Consider the following 21939-nt stretch of genomic DNA (forward strand, 5'->3'; position numbering starts at 1 on the left):
TCATACTTCTCACAAGACAAAAACTGTCTCTCAAAAAGTCTTTAAGTTTCGAATATACGACCACAGTATAAAAGATAACAAGAATGTCCTTAATATGTTATTATTGAAATCTATTCCAATGCCTTGTGTTTAGACTATTACTAAGACGCATCCAGTGTGTCAACTGGGAAGAACGTGACTCCAACTAAGACATCTTAAGGTGAGCCAACTCAGGGAATGTTAACCCAGAAAAGGCTGGGTCATGTCTGACGGTCAAATCCCTAAAGAAAACCTTATTGCAAATCTTACCAACAGTTCAACACCCAAGGGACAACTCCTGGTAAATAACAGACGTGTTTGTAAAGGAGATCTGAAGCAAGCAGACATACATGAGCACACGGGGCAGCTGCTGGACCAAGACAGGCATTGTGGAGACAGGCAGTACGGACCGGCATCAACATCGCTGAAGAAAGAAAATGGCTGAGGTCGCCTCAAGGAAAGAAAGATCTGCCAAATGTATAGACCAACCAACCTACCAACCAACCTACCAACCAACCTACCAACCTACCTACCAACCTACCTACCAACCAACCAACCAACCTACCAACCAACCAACCAACCAACCAACCTACCTACCAACAATAATGATCTGCTTCTTCTTCTTCGTTCTTAATTTTTTTAGTGTTTAAAGGGATCGAGCCTTATCTGCCAGAGGGTTGAACTCGAGACTTTTTCGAATTTATCAACCGTGAGCTTTTGCCGACTCGACCACGCCTCCATCACAGTTAAGGATACGTGTCAACTGGTTATGCGCCATTGAGGCCATTGACTCCGATTTCAGCCTCCTTTTCTTTTTGGATTTGCTTCCATAGCCTTTGTCCAACCAAGAACAAACTACAAGGCAGCAGTTGTTTGATTTTGGAGTTGTCTCTCCTAGAAGAGTTGCTGTCCCCAGCTAAAGAGCCTGATCTTCCCGAGACTTTTCGGTTTAGCAACCATGAGCTTTACCGACTGGACCACGCCGACCCCTTTATAATGTGCAGTAACTGTGGTAGAGATTGTCACTCCAGAATTAGCATGACCAGCAACAACAGCGCTTACAGCAAAAGGAAATAACCTTAATCTCTGGATGCAATATATTGTCTCACGAGGTAAAAGAAGCCACTTATTACTTGTACATGTCATGGATAAGCTTCAGTAAGTTGTAGAAAGCTCATTGAAGCGGCGAAGTCGGCACGGGATGAGCATGACTGTTAATTTTTAAAGTCCCGAAACGAGATTTAGGACAGATAAGGCTCGATAACTGGTTACAAATCTAAGAGAGACAACTCTAAAATCAAACAACTAATGGCTTTAAACATTTATTAATTTTCCATTACTAATAGTAGATATTATTAATTTTGATTAATCATATGTTTTAAATTGTTTTCTTTAATCTGTTTTCTACTTAAATTACTAATATTAGAAACGTAAAATTAATTATTTGTTTCCGTTAACATTTTTTTTAAATTTGTTAGAAGCAGGGTACTTTTTTATTTGTTCCGTTTAATAAGACAAAAGTCACACTTTTCAAATGACATAAATGAACTTTAGTTTTCCCTAATTTGCACCCGTCGCGCACCGTTTCGCACCACGAAAAAACCACACGATAACATTCCCTAACAACCGCTCCTGGACGAGCGTTGTTTAATAGTCATTTTGGACTAAAGTAAACTAAAACGTAATCAAACATCTCTAGATCTAAATCCAAAAATAAAATATAGGTCTTAAAGAACATTGCTAGTATGTTTATTGCCTCGGCAGAAAACATTTGGTGAGTGGTTTATTAAAGAAGAATTTTTAAAAGTTTCTAATTTCTTGAAATTTGGTTTCTGTGAATGCTGTTTTGTTAGCCGGCAAGGTAACATGGCAGATCTAGAATATCTAGATGCAGATCTAAATCGATCTGTTGTTTTTCATCCTAGTATCGCTGTCAAAATTAGAACGAGTGCACAACTGATATGTCAGAGTTAGGTTTAGAGCAAGGGTTAGGTTTAGACAGAGGAGTTGTCTATAAATGAAAGAAAATGGATTTCCGTAATTTAAATAATCTTGTGACGAGGGAGAGAAGGGGGTTTCGATAAGTGTATCTTCGCACTTTTGCATAGAAAAAAGTAGTGTTAGAAACTGAACTGTGGCCATTATTTCGCGTTTAAGAAACATTTAAACAACTTGTAATAGAAATTGATTAAAATGTTCTATGTTGATCAAGTTCAGTCAATATTAAAAGTCAAGTAAAGTTCCCTTTTCAAACCTGACGGTCTATAGGGCAAGTGAAGTAGAGTTCACTTGTTTCTGTGACCTCGGCATATGAAGAGATAGTGTGGTCAGCATATGAAGAGATAGTGTGGTCAGCACTATGTCCAGCCGCCTTTACTTTCCCTAATGTGAGATAGGTACCCATCTGAGTTGGGTGGACTCAGGGACGGTCTACTGACTTGAACGGGGGGGGGGGGGGGGGAAAGGGGGTTGTAAGCTGACGTCAAGTAAAGTGTGGTGGGGGGGGGGTCTGGTTTTTTTTGGCGATTTGTAACGGAAGAAAAGGAAGGGGGGGGGGTGATCGGCAAAAAGGGTAACTTTATTTATGGATGACCCCTTAGGTCTAGTTGCAGAGTTGTTTTTTTTTAAAGTCCAGATATATGACATAAGGCTGGGGGTTAGTGTTACAGTACAGTTCTAGTCTAGGTTCAAGGTTGTATTTGGGCCTGAGCATAGATCTGACCTCACAGAGACAGGGTGAACTCTACTTCATCTGCTTTAATACACCGTTCTTGTAATATAACTCAGCGAATCACGCTGTAGAAATAAGTGGGTACGGCTAATTGATTTGTTGATGTGCTGTATAACGTAAAAAATGTTTGAGTGTCGGCAGACGTTTGAGACATGAAGGCTGAAATGTTGTTCCCGTGGGTGTGGGGACTCCTCTTCTGCCTCACGTGCGCCCCAGTGGGGGGCCAGAACGCGCCCTGCAACCAGTCGGAAGAGGTCTGCCCATGCAACGTCACACTATTCGAGGTAAGAGTTTAACGCTAAACGTTGAACCCCCACCTACGATACTAACTGTCTAACCTCGAAATAAAAAGTCTATCTTATGATTGGGTTTAACTCTAATACATTTTCAATAGTAAATACTTATATTAGTTTAGAAGACGAATATAAATTTGCAGTCGGCTCAATCTCTCCTTTTTAAATAGCTGAATTATGTCTTTATATATATATATATATATATATATATATATATATATATATATATATATATATATATATATATATATATATATATATATATACATATATATATATACATAAATATATATATATACATATATATATATATATATATATATATATATATATATATATATATATATATATATATATATATATATATTTGATTTTATCATTAGAATCCGATAGTACACAATACATGTATAACAAAACTGATAAACCAATCTACTACCCCTACGTTTAATCGACCTTTGTTTTACTGCAGGCGGGCACTGATAGGTCGGATATAAGTAAACCGTTCTCGCTTCACCAGGCTGTCAATTTTTATGGTGAGTCGGATGACAAACCAGTAAACCCAACCACCAGTAAACCCAACCACCAGTAAACTCAACCACCAGTAAACTCAACCACCAATAAACCCAACCACCAGTAAACTCAACCACCAATAAACCCAACTACCAATTGACCCAACCACCAGTAAACCCAACCACCAGTAAACTCAAACACCACCTCGCCCAACCACAAACCCACCAAGCCACAAACAAACCCAACCACCAATAAAACCAACCACTAATAAACCCAACCCCCAACAAACCCAACCACTAAAAAACCCAACCATAAATAAATCCAACTACCAGTAAACGCAACCTCCAGTAAATCCAACCACTAATTTACCCAACCACCAATACACCCAACCACCAGTAAACCCAACCACCGCCAAACCCAACCACCAATAAACCCAACCACCAATTTACCCAACCACCAATAAACCCAACCACCAGTAAACCCAACCACCAATTTACCCAACCATCAATACCAGTAAACCCAACCACCAAATTAACCAACCACCAGTAAACCCAGCCACCAGTAAACCCAACCACCAATAAACCCAACCACTAATACACCTAACCACCAGTAAACCCAACCACCAATAAACCCAATCACCAGTAAACCCAACCACCAATAAACCCAACCACCAATACACCCAACCACCAGTAAACCCAACCACCAATAAACTCAACCACCAATACACCCAACCACCAGCAAAACCCAACCACCAATACACCCAAACACCAATAAACCCAACCACCAGTAAACCCAACCACCAATAAACCCAACCACCAATACACCCAACCACCAGTAAACCCAACCACCAATACACCCAACCACCATAAACCCAACCACCAGTAAACCCAACCACCGCCAAACCCAACCACTGCCAAACCCAACCACCGCCAAACCCAACCACCGCCAAACCCAACCCCACTAGACGACCTAACCACCGCCAAACCAACCACCGCCAAACCCAACCACCGCCAAACCCAACCACCAATACACCAAGCCACCGCCAAACCCAACCACCGCCAAACCCAACCACCAATAAACCCAACCACCAGTAAACCCAACCACCGCCGAACCCAACCCCACCAGACGACCTAACCACCCTGTGCATGTATTCCAGTGGCTGCAACCTGGAGTCCAGACGCCATCGTCGGTATGAACGTGTACCACCGCAACACCCTCCTACCCCACCTGTCAGTGGCATTCACCGTGGGCAGCGCGAGGAAATGTGGGGACAGAGTCGAACAGAAGTTTGCGTTGTTTAACGGTATTTGGCTGTCAACGTGTGCTGGTTTTGTTAAATTTAACGTTTGTTTAACGGTATTTGGCTGTCAACGTGTGCTTGATTTGTTAAATTTAACGTTTGTTTAACGGTATTTGGCTGTCAACGTGTACTTGATTTGTTAAATTTAACGTTTGTTTGACGGCATTTGACTGTAAACGTGTGCTGATTTTGTTAAATTTAACGTTTGTTTAACGGTATTTGTCTGCCTACCTGTGCTGGTTTTGTTAAATTTAACGTTTGTTTAACGGTATTTGTCTGCCTACCTGTGCTGGTTTTGTTAAATTTAACGTTTGTTTAACGGTATTTGTCTGCCTACCTGTGCTGATTTTGTTAAATTTAACGTTTGTTTAACGGTATTTGGCTGTCAACGTGTGCTGGATTTGTTAAATTTAACGTTTGTTTAACGGTATTTGGCTGTCAACGTGTGCTGATTTTGTTAAATTTAACAGTTTTTTAACGGTATTTGTCTGCCTACCTGTGCTGGTTTTGTTAAATTTAACGTTTGTTTAACGGTATTTGGCTGTCAACGTGTGCTGATTTTGTTAAATTTAACAGTTTTTTAACGGTAGTTGCTTATCAACGTGTGATTGTTTTGTAAATTTAACCACTGTTCAACTTTAATTACAGTGGTCTGTGTGGACCTAACCGGTAAACAAGGTTTAAAACCAAACTGTTTTATTTTTAATTATTTTGAAACTAATTCATTTATTATCTAGTTTTAACAACTGTTCCATTCCTGTCTACGGGAGTTACATAAGATTTTTTTATATTTTTTTTGTAAACTTTTTCAACCTTACCAGCCTTTTTTTTAGAGAACTATTTTTCTAAAATCAGTATGTTTTTGTAGACCCCCCCCCCCTTCTTACCCCTTCTTGTCGTCATGGAAAAATTATCTCGCTGTCAACCAGAGGCGTAGCGACCCTTCCCGGCGCCCGGGGACAAACTTTTCGTTTTGCACCCCCCCCCCCTCAAGATTTCGATTTGCACCCCCCTCAAACTTTCGATTTGCAACCCCCCCCCCTTAAGATTTCGATTTGCACCCCCCCCCCGTCAAACTTTCGATATGCACCCCCCACCCTCAAGATTTCGATTTGCACCCCCCTCAAACTTTCGATTTGCATCCCCCTCAGCCTTTCAATTTATTTTTCCAACCCATTTTGGCGCCCCCTAAGGTCGGCGCCCGGGGACATATGTCCCCCCCCCCCCTCGCTACGCTACTGCTCTCAACGCAATTACCTATTCCACCCCAGAAATCAGTGAGGATGGTCCCATCACTGGGTACGACGAGCTGAAGGTTATCATGTTTATGAAGACTGACCCCAACAAGTCGGTGGTCACTTTCGACGCCAACGACATGAACGTGATGAACGACAGGAAGTCTCACTGCATCCTCCAGGAAGTCGTCTGCTTCAAGTTCCTCGTCACCTACCACTTCGCGCCCTACAGAGGAAAGCTCTACATCAAGTCTACCCCGGCTCAGCCAAAGTAAGATTCGCTGTTTTTATTTTCATGATAAACGTGCTTGGTAGAAGAGAACAGTGCAGAGTTTCTTCCAGGCATCTCTACCGCCCCCCCCCCCTCCCCGAATGAAATACAATTTATATAGAAAATATGTGCTTTTAACAGTGTCCGCCCCCACCCACCCCCGGAGAAATAAGTCTGGAAAAAAAAAACTGGACTTTTTTTTCTACGGAGAGGGGGGGGGGGCACTTGAAATGTCCATAGGGATGGACTAAAATTACAGGGAAAGGTGGGGAGGGCGGACACAGGTAAAAGTTTATATTTTCTATATAAATTATATTTCGTTGGGCTGGGGGGGGGGGGTGCCGAAGAGATGCCTGGAAGAAACTATGGAAGAGGAACAAGCTGTTCAAGACTACGTTAAAATAACCTGCCAATAGCTTTGGATCTCTGTGGTGGGGAGGGGAAGGGGGGGCTGGGAGGGGGCTTAAAAAAAAAAGGAAGACAACTAATTAGTGGAAAATGAAGACTTTACAAACGATTCACAAACATTTTGGGTTTTTTTTTTGTAATTTTAAAAATCGTTTTTATGTTCTTCTATGCCGGGGTCAAGAAATATAAACTCTACTTCATCTGCCCAATAGATCGATTGGTCTAAGATTATTTTCTTTATATGTTCTTCGGATCTTACTAGCTGTATTAAACTTTCACAGTATGTTTGTATAAATCTGGGATATCCAAAAAAAATAAAAAATAAAAAGCATAGCTCCCCCCCCCCCCGCCCGAATAAATAAATATATAAAGTATGTCTAGGCCCCTAAAATTCAAAGGATAGGTTCACCAACGCCGGCCAATCGGTTTGATTCGTAGTTGTCGGTATTTGTTGATCAGAGCCCAATAGTCTCGAGTTCGAATCCGGGTCCAAGTCAGTGGAACGTCCTTGGATCTACCCAGTTATGATGGGTATCTAGCCTCGAAGAGATTACTGAAAAAATACCTCTGTACATTGATGGTTCGATATACGGGGATTCCCCTCCACCTCCACAACTAAACCCCTGCTAACCCCACTGTATATTAATACACCTTTCACCACGACTTACCCAAACACATTTTGTTACACACAATACGATGATTTTTTTTTTTTAATTTTAAATTTCACTTAATTCTAAAATACTTCACACCGATACTTTAGGTATCGTATTCGACGATACTGGTTCAGATAGACTATTCTTTCCCCGCTGCTAGTAATCGATTATATCTGTGTACAGGCTGAACCAATACCTGAACATCTCCTGTTCCACCAAGGATGGCAACCCGCCCCCCGTCAAATATGGCGTCATCGTGTACTCAACCAAGGACCAGCAGAAGCTGTTTCACGCTGTGGTTTCAGATGGTGTAAGTAGTCTTGAGTCCCAGTCAGGCTGGTGAGGGGGGGGGGGGGGGTTAAAAGAAGAACCACTAGTTGTGAGGATGAAAGCGTCTATTCTATATATCCATACTCACTAAGGGGATCGTCTTTTTCTTAGGTACGCCTGGTAAAGTTTAGTGAAATCAGCACAAGTCCTATTCAAGATATTCTATACTGTTTCTTTATTTAACAGTCCCACCCTAACTACGTCCTAAGATCTAACTGTCTACTAACAGTATCTAACTACAACTAACACTTCCATGACAAAGTCTATCACTGCATTTAATTTCAACTTCTACGTCTTTCCCCAAGCGCTACTTCTGTCTAACTACTCCCTAACTCTACATATCTCTGATCGCTCTCTACCACTACCTATCTCTAACTACAAACCCACGCTTCAGATGTTATCTGACCGACTCACGTGACCGGTCAGCTGTATTTCTATTGGTCTGCAGTCTACATAACTACGCTATGCTCTGTTTCAGCTATCTTCTACTTGACCCCTATAACCTAAACTTGCGTCATCACAAGGGGTTAGTTCAATAAGGGTGAGATTTGGTTGGTAGGAGGGGTTGTAAGTCATGAGAGTTTTGTGTGTGTGGGGTTTTAAGTTATAGAGCTTTGTGTGAGGGGTTGTAAGTCATGAGAGTTTTGTGTGTGTGGGGTTTTAAGTTATAGAGTTTTGTGTGTGGGGTTTTAAGTTATAGAGCTTTGTGTGAGGGGTTCAAGTGATGAGAGTTTTGTGTGTGTGGGGTTTTAAGTTATAGAGTTTTGTGTGTGGGGTTTTAAGTTATAGAGTTTTGTGTGTGGGGTTTTAAGTTATAGAGTTTTGTGTGTGGGGTTTTAAGTTATAGAGCTTTGTGTGAGGGGTTCAAGTGATGAGAGTTTTGTGTGTGGGGTTTTAAGTTATAGAGTTTTGTGTGTGGGGTTTTAAGTTATAGAGTTTTGTGTGTGGGGTTTTAAGTTATAGAGCTTTGTGTGAGGGGTTCAAGTGATGAGAGTTTTGTGTGTGGGGTTTTAAGTTATAGAGTTTTGTGTGTGGGGTTTTAAGTTATAGAGTTTTGTGTGTGGGGTTTTAAGTTATAGAGTTTTGTGTGTGGGGTTTTAAGTTATAGAGCTTTGTGTGAGGGGTTCAAGTGATGAGAGTTTTGTGTGTGGGGTTTTAAGTTATAGAGTTTTGTGTGTGGGGTTTTAAGTTATAGAGTTTTGTGTGTGGGGTTTTAAGTTATAGAGCTTTGTGTGAGGGGTTTTAAGTTATAGAGTTTTGTGTGAGGGGTTTTAAGTTATAGAGTTTTGTGTGAGGGGTTCAAGTGATGAGAGTTTTGTATGAGGGTTTTAAGTCATTAGAGATATATATGAGGGGTTCAAGTCATGACAGTTTTGTATGAGAGTTTTAAGTCACGAGATATATATATGAGGGGTTCAAGTGATGAGAGTTTTGTGTGTGGGGTTTTAAGTCATAACAGTTTTGTGTGAGGGTTTTAAGTCATGAGAGATATATATGAGGGGTTCAAGTCATGAGAGTTTTGTATGAGGGTTTTAAGTCATGAGAGATATATATGAGGGGTTCAAGTGATGAGAGTTTTGTGTGAGGGTGAGAGTCGTGTGTGGGAAAAGTAAGATCAGCGTGAGTGTAATCAATCTGTGGTAATCCTTGCACTAATCAACCCCTGTACTAACCTTCGACCCTCTGCGTCTGATTCAGTCTTCTCTACTCCGTGTCCGCTCCTTAACGGTCTACCCCATTACCGAGTTGAACCTCTCTATCTGTAGTATGTGGAGTTTCCCAGCGCCTTCCCGGGCCGGTACATCTGCGAGTCCATCAGTTACCCCCGGGGGGTCAGGGTCTCGGTGACGTCACGTGACTACATCATGATCATGCCGGAGGAGCCCAACTGGAAGCTGGGTGCCCAGATGGACATGTACGGCAACAATACGGATATGGAATCGATGTACGGATCTAACACCACCCACGCTACCAACGACACCGCCAAGGAACCCGTGGAGCCGGCGCCCACTACTCTTGCCCCCGGTGGCCCTGGTAGGAGCATTGTGTAGTTGGGGTCGACCGGTTGGGTGGTTGAAGGACCGGCTCAGGGGCCAAAGGACCGGTTCAGTAGTTAAAGAGTCGTTAATCGGCTCAAAGACCGGTTTAGTGGCCAAAAGACCGGTTCAGTGGCCAAAAGACCGGTTCAGTAGTTAAAGAGTCGTTAATCGGCTCAAAGACCGGTTTAGTGGCTAAAGGACCGGTTCAGTGGCCAAAAAACCAGTTCAGTGGCCAAACTACATGTTCAGTGGCTAATGGACCGGTTTTGTGGCGACAGGACTGGTTCTATAGCAATATTATAGACGTGTTTAATATAACGAATTCCATTTTGTTTTTAACTTTTTTTTCCCCACTCTCAATATAATGAATGCCATTTGGCCTTCAACTTTAACCTTCTTTTAATATAACAAATGTCATTACCCCCCCCCCCCCTCCCCTCCCCTTCTAGATCCTAATGAACCGCCAACCGCCGGCGTGATGATCACTGAGAGATCCAACACCACCACGGTCGCCAACACCACCCAGCCGGTCAAAAACAGCAGCAATGCTGGGGAAGGTACCAAGCCCACAATCCTGCTATTCGGACTTCTGCTAGCTATCTGCCTGGCTGTCAGCTAATCGCCTGGCAACCCCATCGCCCCTTCATCGTCGCTGATGGCAACCCCATATTTCAATTCGTCGCATACAGCGGACTTTTTTTTTTATAAGAAAAAAAGAACCCACGGTGGCGCAGTAATATTTTACCTACGAAATTTCTTTCAAATGAATATTTTATAAAGGCAAATAAAAGCACGGAAAAAAGAGATCAAAAGTCGAATTTTTTTGCTAATTTCTTTTTTGAGTTTAGTAATTACTTTTTACATTTTGTTTGACATTTGACAAAGTCAAAAAATGTGTTGTTTTTATTTCTGAAAATTTACACCAGGGTTCTTGCTACTATGCCCCTACTTATATTTTAAGACGCCAACAAAATTTTACAGTATAGGGGGGTATCATTTTTTCTTAAATATTGAACTATTTCTATTATTGATGGCATTTTTAATAGTATCTTCTGGGCTATTTGTTGGCCATTTTACAGATAAATTTAAAAAACAAAACGAAATGCAAATACCATTATCCATCTACTAAGCATACCATCCCAGTAAAAAATATAAAAAAAATTATTTTCTGACGGGGGTCGGCGTTGCTAAACCGAAAAGTCTCGAGTTCGAACCCTCGGGCAGATGAGGCTCGTTAGCTGGGGACAGCCACTCTTCTAGGAGAGACAACTCCAAAATCAAACAACTGCTGCCTTGTAGTTTGTTCTTGGTTGGACAAAGGCTATGGAAGCAAATCCAAAAAGAAAAGCAGGCTGAAATCGGAGTCAATGGCCTCAATGGCGCATAACCAGTTGACACGAATTCTTAATTGTGATGGAAGCATGGTCGAGTCGGCAAAAGCTCATGGTTCAAACCCTCTGGCAGATAAGGCTCGATCCCTACCAACACTAACAAAAACGAAGAAGAAGATTTTCTGACGACAACGCAAGAATATGGAATTTTCACTAAATTTTTCATTAAGAACTAATCAATAGACAAAAGTATAAATTGTTTATTTGATTTTTGTATTGAACAAATTATCGTAGATGAAAAACATTTAATTTTTTTTAAAAGATAGTTATTACATCGGAACTTTGATAGCTGTTTTGTTTTTATATTTAAAAAAAAAACAACTCAGCCAAATTTAAAAATAAAAATAAAACACTGAGCCTTAAACTACAAAATTTCGAAGATTTTCACCCTACTGAGAACATAGACTACACTGCCGTGTTGGGTATTCATCAATGTTGTTTACCAATGGCAAGGAAGGACGCGAATTGTCGTCTACACCGGGCGAAGTCTCACTGTTCCAACAGCCGGGTGTACCGACAAGTTAAAAATAGAACCAACGGACACAATGGGGATACTAAAATCTATCTATTATCATTTCCAACAGAAAAACGTCATGCCAATTAGAATTTAAATTAAATATTGATGAATGTTAGTTAGGATGAACATGAAAATGTGGGCGTAATAATTAATGAACAAAATCGCAGTGTTTTAATTAGTGAGTTCGTTATGATTACTGTTTTATTAGTACTCGATGTTTATTAGGTTTTCACAGTGATATAAACTCCGCGAGTTGATTCTTCAAATAATTCTTTCATGGGGGGGGGGGGGGGGGGGGGGTGGGTGCTGTATGGGGTGGGGGGAGGTAGGGCCTGGTCAAACTACTAGGGCACAATGTTTCTGCTCAGATAGTCTCTTCAGTTGACGTGGTGATGACGTAGGCTAGACGTGGTGATGACGTAGGCTAGACGTGGTAATGACGTAGGCTAGACGTGGTGATGACGTAGGCTAGACATGGTGATGACGTAGACTAGACGTGGTGATGACGTAGCCTAGACGTGGTGATGACGTAGACTAGACGTGGTGATGACGTAGGCTAGACGTGGTGATGACGTAGGCTAGACGTGGTGATGACGTAGACTAGACGTGGTGATGACGTAGGCTAGACGTGGTGATGACGTAGACTAGAAGCCGACCAGCGCCATGAGTAAGATGAACAGAGCAGCCAGTGCTGGGCGCGAGGCTTGACACCCAGAACTGCCGGCATCAATTGCTGGAACAAAAAGATAATCAATGTCAAGGCCATGGGCGCATTTGGTCAACATACGTCATGTGGAAGGGGGGGGGGGGTCTGCACTCACAAAAATTACCGTAATATTTAAAATTTAACTATTTAAAAAATATTTGCGTCATTTCAATATTTTGATGAGTTATCAGAGTAGAAATACCCCCCCCCCCCAAAAAAAAAAAAAAAAAAAAAAAAAAAAAAAAAAAAAAAACATACACACACAGATATAAAGTGCTAAACTCCAAACGACTTTTAGTGGAGTTGGAGTGTCGCAAATGTTTGTTTCTTCCTACATATTCAAACGCCGCTGATATCTAGTACTGTATATGGATTGATGCCTTTACATATTAGTACTGATGTATCATTTGATCATGAATACATTTTAAACATGATTTGTACAGTACCCCGTATACACCGAACAGTTAATTGAGACAGATGTGGTGTTCGCCTATTGTTTTGATTAAACTATGTCCTACTGACTCAAAACCGAACTGGAGACTTGTGGGTTAGTACTTGTATGCTCTACCACCCAACCAGGCCACTCCGCCTATAAAATATGTCCACGCCTTTTGGCTCTACCCCCTCCCCAGGGTTAAGCCGCGGTGGGAATAGGGCTTGTAAGTCTCGGTATTTCTTGCTTAAAATTCGAAATCTCGTTAGCCAGGGAGAGGTAAATTTTTTAGCTAAATTTTTTGTTTTGAATTTGATTCCCATTGATAACAACACGCATAACGGCTATTTGTTTCTATGCATCGCTTTAAGATTTAAAAAAAAAAAACCAAGAGTACAAAAAAATGCAACACATACAATATTTACTGATAATAGAACCAATTAGGGTAGGCCAAGTCTATTAATTTAATATTAATATTGTTACGGATTCGAAAAAAAAACGAACAGTACACTTCTTTTTTTTTAAAATCACAATTTTACGTAGGATATATATTTTTCTTTAAGATGGCCTAAACGTTGTAGTATCATTATCATTGTTTACGGTTTTAAATAAATAGTAATAGTGGAAGTAGATTTTCTATTTTTTAATTTATATTTACTTATTTATAAAAAAAAAGATTCCCATTAAGTTTGAAAAATGCTAGCTAGATTTTCTGGCTAGCAGTCAAGGGCTCGACCGCAAGGCCACGGCGTCCCCTCCCCAACAAACTACGAGAACGAGAAGTTGCTGACCTGTTTACAAGCCCTACACATAGTAAAGTTTATAACAAAACATTTCTTACAGTTTAAAAGCATCGGCCTCATCTCCGTGTGGGCTCCCTTTTGTGTGTCGGCCAAGTTGTCGTGGTCCCACGAGTTTCTACTTCCGGCCCTCGAATCGTTAGCCCCGGAATTTATCCAGCCTGCTCGGACCGTGTTAAACGTACTCGAAGGTTTAGTAGTTTCTGTGTTCACCTTAGGGTTGGCATCTATGTCATCGCCCCACCAGCTGGTTTCTGTGCTACTCGGGTAGGTGAAATTATTGACCGTCACCTCAGGCAAGTTGGTGGAGGGCGGGATTGTTGGGTCGGTTTCTGTGACTGTTTCAGGCTCGGCCCCTTCCCTGGGACGTTCAGGTTCAGTCCCCTCCCTGGGGCGTCTGTGCGCGGGGCGTATGGTGATGATTCTCTCTGAGGGTACCACTAGACGACGGCCAAACGGGTAGGAGATGGCCTCACACATGTATCTGCCACGAAGAGCTTTCTCCATTTGGAAGATCTGGTTCCGATGGTCAAAATTACAAAAGAGTGAGGTTATGTGTGGCGGTGCGGTTGTGTGGTTGTGTGAGTGTGTATTCGAGTGGTTGGGTGGTTGAGTGGTTGCATGGTCGAGTGTCTGTTTGTGTAGTGGTGAAGCCCAGTGGTTGTGTGGTTAAATTGAGTGATTGTGTGGTTGTGTGGTACTTACGTGGTTGTTGGGTAGAATGATTGTGTGGTCGAGTTCTGTGGTGGTTGTATGGTTCAATGGGTGAAGATACGGAAATTTCGACAGTATGATAACATATTGGCAATGAGAAAACAAATTTCACATAAAGAAAGACAACTTCAATATATATATATATATATATATATATATATATATATATATATATATATATATATATATATATATATGTATATATATATATATATGTATATATATATATATATGTATATATATATATATACATACATACATATACATATATATATATATATATATATATATATAGAGAGAGAGAGAGAGAGAGACAGAGAGAGACAGAGAGAGACAGAGAGAAAGAGAGAGCGAGATGCGCTACTATTTGATAGTATAGATACAAATGGATACAACTGACCTTGTTGGGAACATACAAAAGCGGCAGACGACTGTACATATCCAGGATTCTGATGCCGAAGTCTGTGACCTCTGGGTACCCATCAGTCGTAGAACAGGATATGGTCACTGGTTGATCTTCCCTGGTCAAATACACAGCGAATTCCTGCTACAGTTTCTTTCATACGTTTTATGGGTCTGGTTTCCTAAGCTATGTGCTTTCTAAGGTCTGCTTATTGTATGTGTCTGATCTTAAATGTGCCTTAACATAGTTGTCTTAGTGTAAATGTGTCTTAATGTGCTATTGTCTTAAGATTTGTCTCAACATATTGGTGCGTAAACGCATGTCATAACGTTTTTGTGTATGTCCTAACGCATGTTTCTACACGTTGTATACTGAACATATAACTAATTTAACGTATGTGATTTAAAGCTTGTCTTTATCAGTATTTATACATTATGTTTTAGCACTTGTTCAATATTTGAGTTTCACTAGGGTGTGGACACGGTAGCAGTCTAACTTTCACACGGTAGCAGTCTAACTTTCACACGGTAGCAGTCTAACTTTCACACGGTAGCAGTCTAACTTTCACACGGTAGCAGTCTAACTTTCACACGGTAGCAGTCTAACTTTCACACGGTAGCAGTCTAACTTTCACACGGTAGCAGTCTAACTTTCACACGGTAGCAGTCTAACTTTCACACGGTAGCAGTCTAACTTTCACACGGTAGCAGTCTAACTTTCACACGGTAGCAGTCTAACTTTCACACGGTAGCAGTCTAACTTTCACACGGTAGCAGTCTAACTTTCACACGGTAGCAGTCTAACTTTCACACGGTAGCAGTCTAACTTTCACACGGTAGCAGTTTAACTTTCACACGGTAGCAGTTTAACTTTCACACGGTAGCAGTCTAACTTTCACACGGTAGCAGTCTAACTTTCACACGGTAGCAGTTTAACTTTCACACGGTAGCAGTCTAACTTTCACACGGTAGCAGTCTAACTTTCCACTCATGGGAGGTAAGGTTCTCTTTTTTAACCCGACGGTCCATGGGGAAAGTGAAGTAGAGTTCACCTGTTTCTGTGACATCGGCATATGAAGAGATAGAGTGGTCAGCACTCTGCCCAGCCGCATTTACTTTCCCTAACGTGACTCGGGTACGCATCAGAGTTGGGTGGACTCAGGGACGTTCTACTGAATTGAACCCGGATTCGAACTTGAGATTTTCTGGTTAGTAGTCCAGCGCTCCATCGCTAGGCCACGCCGTCCCCTACCCTTCTACTAACTTTAACTTAAAATGATTTCATGGAAGAAACAACAAATGGTAGCTGGCGACTACCCCCCCCCCCCCCCAGTTAAACGTAAGACCCCCCCTCCTCAACAAGCCAAACGTAAAAAACCCTCACCCCCACCCCTAAAGTAACCGTTCAACCCGTTCCCTACCCAGCTATCTGCTAAACCCCACTTCCCCACCCAGCTATCTGCTAACCCCCCCCCCCTTCCCCGCCCAGCTTTCTGCTAACCCCCCCCCCTCTTCCCCACCCAGCTATCTGCTAAACCCCCCTTTCCCCGCACAGCTTTCTGCTACCCCCCCCCCCCTCTTCCCCACCCAGCTATCTGCTAACCTCCCTTCCCCACCCAGCTATCTGCTAACCCCCCCCCCCTTCCCCGCCCAGCTTTCTGCTAACCCCCCCCCCCTCTTCCCCACCCAGCTATCTGCTAAACCCCCCTTTCCCCGCACAGCTTTCTGCTACCCCCCCCCCCCTCTTCCCCACCCAGCTATCTGCTAACCTCCCTTCCCCACCCAGCTATCTGCTACCCCCCCCCCCCCCTCTTCCCCACCCAGCTATCTGCTAACCTCCCTTCCCCACCCAGCTATCTGCTAACCTCCCTTCCCCACCCAGCTATCTGCTAACCCCCCTTCCCCAGCCAGCTATCTGCTAAACCCCACTTCCCCGCCCAGCTTTCTGCTAACCCCCCCCCCCTCTTCCCCACCCAGCTATCTGCTAACCCCCCTTCCCCACCCAGCTATCTGCTAAACCCCACTTCCCCGCCCAGCTTTCTGCTAACCCCCCCCCTCTTCCCCACCCAGCTATCTGCTAACCTCCCTTCCCCACCCAGCTATCTGCTAACCCCCCTTCCCCAGCCAGCTATCTGCTACCCCCCCCCCTCTTCCCCAGCCAGCTATCTGCTAACCCCCCTTCCCCACCCAGCTATCTGCTAACCCCCCTTCCCCACCCAGCTATCTGCTAACCCCCCTTCCCCACCCAGCTATCTGCTAACCCCCCCTCTTCCTCACCCAGCTATCTGCTAACCCCCCTTCCCCACCCAGCTATCTGCTAACCCCCCCTCTTCCCCACCCAGCTATCTGCTAACCCCACTTCCCCACCCAGCTATCTGCTAACCCCCCTTCCCCACCCAGCTATCTGCTAACCCCCCTTCCCCACCCAGCTATCTGCTAACCCCCCCTCTTCCCCGCCCAGCTTTCTGCTAACCCCCCCCCCCCTCTTCCCCACCCAGCTTTCTGCTAACCCCCCTTCCCCACCCAGCTATCTGCTAAACCCCACTTCCCCGCCCAGCTTTCTGCTAACCCCCCCCCCTCTTCCCCACCCAGCTTTCTGCTAACCCCCCCCCCCCCTCTTCCCCACCCAGCTTTCTGCTAACCCCCCTTCCCCACCCAGCTATCTGCTAAACCCCACTTCCCCGCCCAGCTTTCTGCTAACCCCCCCCCCTCTTCCCCGCCCAGCTTTCTGCTAACCCCCCCCCCTCTTCCCCACCCAGCTATCTGCTAACCCCCCCTCCCCCTCTTCCCCACCCAGCTATCTGCTAACCCCACTTCCCCACCCAGCTATCTGCTAACCCCCCTTCCCCACCCAGCTATCTGCTAAACCCCCCTTCCCCACCCAGCTATCTGCTAACCCCCTCTTCCCCACCCAGCTATCTGCTAACCCCCCTTCCCCACCCAGCTATCTGCTAACCCCCCCTCCCCCTCTTACCCACCCAGCTATCTGCTAACCCCACTTCCCCACCCAGCTATCTGCTAACCCCCCCCCTTCCCCACCCAGCTATCTGCTAACCCCCCTTCCCCACCCAGCTATCTGCTAACCCCCCCTCTTCCCCAGCTATCTGCTAACCCCCCCCCCCCCTTCCCCACCCAGCTATCTGCTAACCCCCCTTCCCCACCCAGCTATCTGCTAACCCCCCTTCCCCACCCAGCTTTCTGCTAACCCCCCCTCTTCCCCGCCCAGCTTTCTGCTAACCCCCCCCCCTCTTCCCCACCCAGCTTTCTGCTACCCCCCCTTCTCTTCCCCACCCAGCTATCTGCTAACCCCCCTTCCCCACCCAGCTTTCTGCTAACCCCCCCTCTTCCCCGCCCAGCTTTCTGCTAACCCCCCCCCCCTCTTCCCCACCCAGCTATCTGCTAACCCCCCTTCCCCACCCAGCTATCTGCTAACCCCCCCTCCCCCTCTTCCCCACCCAGCTATCTGCTAACCCCCCTTCCCCACCCAGCTTTCTGCTAACCCCCCCCCCTCTTCCCCACCCAGCTTTCTGCTAACCCCCCCCCCCTCTTCCCCACCCAGCTATCTGCTAACCCCCCTTCCCCACCCAGCTTTCTGCTAACCCCCCCTCTTCCCCGCCCAGCTTTCTGCTAACCCCCCCCCCCCCCTCTTCCCCACCCAGCTTTCTGCTACCCCCCCCCTCTTCCCCACCCAGCTTTCTGCTAACCCCCCCTCTTCCCCGCCCAGCTTTCTGCTAACCCCCCCCCCTCTTCCCCACCCAGCTTTCTGCTAACCCCCCCCCTCTTCCCCACCCAGCTATCTGCTAACCCCCCTTCCCCACCCAGCTATCTGCTAACCCCCCTTCCCCGCCCAGCTTTCTGCTAACCCCCCCCCCCCTCTTCCCCACCCAGCTTTCTGCTACCCCCCCCCTCTTCCCCACCCAGCTATCTGCTAACCCCCCCTCTTCCCCACCCAGCTTTCTGCTAACCCCCCCCCCTCTTCCCCACCCAGCTATCTGCTAACCCCCCTTCCCCACCCAGCTTTCTGCTAACCCCCCCCCTCTTCCCCACCCAGCTATCTGCTAACCCCCCTTCCCCACCCAGCTTTCTGCTAACCCCCCCTCTTCCCCGCCCAGCTTTCTGCTAACCCCCCCCCCTCTTCCCCACCCAGCTATCTGCTAACCCCCCCCCCCTCTTCCCCACCCAGCTTTCTGCTAACCCCCCCTCTTCCCAACCCAGCTATCTGCTAACCCCCCTTCCCCACCCAGCTTTCTGCTAACCCCCCCTCTTCCCCGCCCAGCTTTCTGCTAACCCCCCCCCCTCTTCCCTACCCAGCTATCTGCTAACCCCCCTTCCCCACCCAGCTATCTGCTAACCCCCCCCCCTCTTCCCCACCCAGCTTTCTGCTAACCCCCCTTCCCCAGCCAGCTATCTGCTAACCCCCCTTCCCCACCCAGCTATCTGCTAACCCCCCCTCTTCCCCGCCCAGCTTTCTGCTAACCCCCCCCCCCCTTCCCCACCCAGCTATCTGCTAACCCCCCTTCCCCACCCAGCTATCTGCTAACCCCCCCTCTTCCCCGCCCAGCTTTCTGCTAACCCCCCTTCCCCACCCAGCTATCTGCTAAACCCCCCCCCCCTCTTCCCCGCCCAGCTTTCTGCTAACCCCCCCCCCCCCCAATTCCCCACCCAGCTATCTGCTAACCCCCCTTCCCCGCCCAGCTTTCTGCTAACCCCCCCCCCCAATTCCCCACCCAGCTATCTGCTAACCCCCCCTCTTCCCCGCCCAGCTTTCTGCTAACCCCCCCCCTCTTCCCCGCCCAGCTTTCTGCAACCCCCCCCAATTCCCCACCCAGCTATCTGCTAACCCCCCTTCCCCACCCAGCTATCTGCTAACCCCCCTTCCCCACCCAGCTATCTGCTAACCCCCCTTCCCCACCCAGCTATCTGCTAAACCCCCTTCTTCCCCGCCCAGCTTTCTGCTACCCCCCCCTTCCCCACCCAGCTATCTGCTAAACCCCCCCCCCCTTCCCCGCCCAGCTTTCTGCTAACCCCCCCCCTTCCCCACCCAGCTTTCTGCTACCCCCCCCCCTTCCCCACCCAGCTATCTGCTAACCCCCCCCCCCCTTCCCCACCCAGCTATTGACCGGCCCCACGGGTCACCGACCTGTGTGACGTAGAGTGGATGATGACGTTGACTGACTCAGGGGGGAAGTGGTAGACCACGGTAAAGTTGTGACACAGTGGTCGATTGCACTGGGCGGGATTTGAACTCGGGCCCTGTGTGGCGAAGACGTGGATGTTAACCAGGCGAACACCGGAGGGGTTCTCATAGTGTCTTCTCTCTGTGGTTTTATAACACAAGGTTTGATACACGGAGTTTTATAACAAGGTTCGATACACGGAATTTTATAACAAGGTTTGATACACGGAATTTTATAACACAAGGTTTGATACAAGATGTTTTAGAACACAAGGTTTGATACAGTGTTATAACATAAGGTTTTAATAAATATAAATATGTGTGAAAATTCAAAAGTTTTATACAAAAAATTAGATTCATTAAAATAGTTTGATACACTAAGTTTGAAACACGAGGTTTGATACACAAAAATTAATGCATACACTTTGATCTATACAATTATATTCGTCTTGTTCAAGCTAAAAAATATTTGGACAAAGTTTGATAATTCAAAATGGTTTGAAATTCAAAGTTGGATAGACGAAGTTTGATACTTGAAATTTGAATTTTGAAAATAGGAGGAAGGGGTCAATTCTGTTCATGAACAACCGACTTTATTAAGCCGGGGTACTGAACTGCGAAATTAGGGTTAGCAAGCGCGCGCTCTACCACGAGGCCACCCCCTTCCCAACCTCTCCTCCAACATACATGAAGGAAAAATGAGTACTCACCATTGATGTACATAAACGTCGTGCTCACGTTAGAGCTGCAGTTGAGCGACGTGTCAGCCTCGCTTTCTAACGTGTTCAACACTCGACCACCTGAGTACGCCACCAGCTTAAAGGTCAGGTTTTGAACCCAGCGTGACGTCACTACAAGAAAACAAAACAATCATTACCGTATGTGGGGGGGGGGGGGGGAAGTAGTCTTGCATAAATGGGGAATGCAGCGAATAGGTGACACCATGAAAAATATTGGTGACACAGGGCTAGTATAGCATTTAGCCATGTGTTAGGTGTCATTTGTAGGTTAGATTAGAATAGGTTAGAGAGTGCGTGTGTGAGTTGAATTAACCTCGGGGTGTTTATGTATTGTTACACCAAGATCGAATGCGGGTATAAACTATTGTTAGAGGGCTTTTTATTAGCGGCTGGCTTAGGGGACGTAACGTTTATTTGTTAATAAAGGTGATCTGAATTAACTACTTGAACTGTGTAGAACCTGTGGTGTTAGAACTGTGTAGAACCTGTGGTGTTAGAACTGTGTAGAACCTGTGGTGTTGAATGAAAGAAGTTCGCAACATCATGCATGATATAACTGACCGAAGGCTGGAATATCAGTTAGCCATAAATGATATAAGAAAAATCCGAATCACCCCAGACAAAGATGTTTTAATAAAACAACAACAGAGAAAACTTCTTAGACACACGTTTCATGGCGCATACATATTCTAAATGCGTAAACTTCATTTCCGGTTCTGGAACCGTTTTGAAATCGTGAAGAGCTTCCCCTACACACCCCCACAATTCACACACCGATCGCACTATTCCAGTTGACACCATAGAGCAGAGGGGTAGCGAGGGGAGGGCGGGGGGGGGTGACATATGTCCCCGGGCGCCGACCTTAGGGGGCGCCAAAATGGGTTGGAAAAATAAATTGAAAGCTTGAGGGGGTGTGCAAATCGAAAGTTTGTCCCCGGGCGCCGGGAAGGGGACGCTGCGCCTCTGCCATAGAGCTATAAAAAAATAGTACTGACGGACCAAAGCACTTCTCACCTTCAAATCTTACGTTATTGCTTAAACGCTTTGGGTTATCCTCTCCAACCGGATCTGACGTCACCTGGAAATAATAATCCAAAATTGAAATCTTTACCCAAAACGGCCAGCATTGTACATTTTAAAAAATGTTTTCATGCTAAATTTTATTTTATTTTTATTTTTGATTTGAATTGATTTATAATTTATTTATTTTTTTTTTGCGCCAAGATCTTTGATAGTTATCTAACAGTTTCCTATGGAGTGTTGTTGCGTCCG

General features: G+C 45.2%; 2 protein-coding genes across 2 annotated transcripts; one reads left to right on the plus strand and one right to left on the minus strand.

Annotated features, from left to right (window-relative positions):
- The first annotated feature begins 1607 nt into the window (after positions 1-1607).
- On the plus strand, positions 1608-10582 carry LOC131957822 (uncharacterized). The gene is made up of 8 exons (XM_059322622.1): positions 1608-1792; positions 2891-3033; positions 3512-3575; positions 4709-4855; positions 6124-6358; positions 7603-7729; positions 9516-9783; positions 10238-10582. Exons 2-8 carry the CDS (start codon positions 2902-2904, stop codon positions 10405-10407), a joined length of 1143 nt encoding a protein of 380 aa, XP_059178605.1. The 5' UTR covers positions 1608-1792; positions 2891-2901; the 3' UTR covers positions 10408-10582.
- Positions 10583-11991: 1409 nt separating this feature from the next.
- Positions 11992-21745, minus strand: LOC131957826 (uncharacterized; the record flags this gene model as incomplete). The annotated part of the gene is made up of 6 exons (XM_059322625.1): positions 11992-12429; positions 13677-14151; positions 14750-14870; positions 19892-20069; positions 20638-20778; positions 21682-21745. Coding segments are annotated over 6 exons (1068 nt in total), but the record flags the coding sequence as incomplete, so codon positions are not given.
- Positions 21746-21939: the final 194 nt, after the last annotated feature.

Source organism: Physella acuta, unplaced genomic scaffold (genome assembly GCF_028476545.2).
Source record: "Physella acuta isolate Inbredline_101_S28 unplaced genomic scaffold, ASM2847654v3 ptg001270l, whole genome shotgun sequence".
NCBI classification, from domain to species: Eukaryota; Metazoa; Mollusca; class Gastropoda; family Physidae; genus Physella; species Physella acuta.

Bases quoted from the DNA above. Each gene is read 5' to 3' on its own strand.
- LOC131957822 (XM_059322622.1), top strand. From the start codon at position 2,902: ATGAAGGCTGAAATGTTGTTCCCGTGGGTGTGGGGACTCCTCTTCTGC. The intron at 3,034-3,511 runs GTAAGAGTTTAA...GTTTTACTGCAG, and splicing joins GCAACGTCACACTATTCGAG to GCGGGCACTGATAGGTCGGA. The intron at 4,856-6,123 runs GTATTTGGCTGT...ATTCCACCCCAG, and splicing joins GAAGTTTGCGTTGTTTAACG to AAATCAGTGAGGATGGTCCC.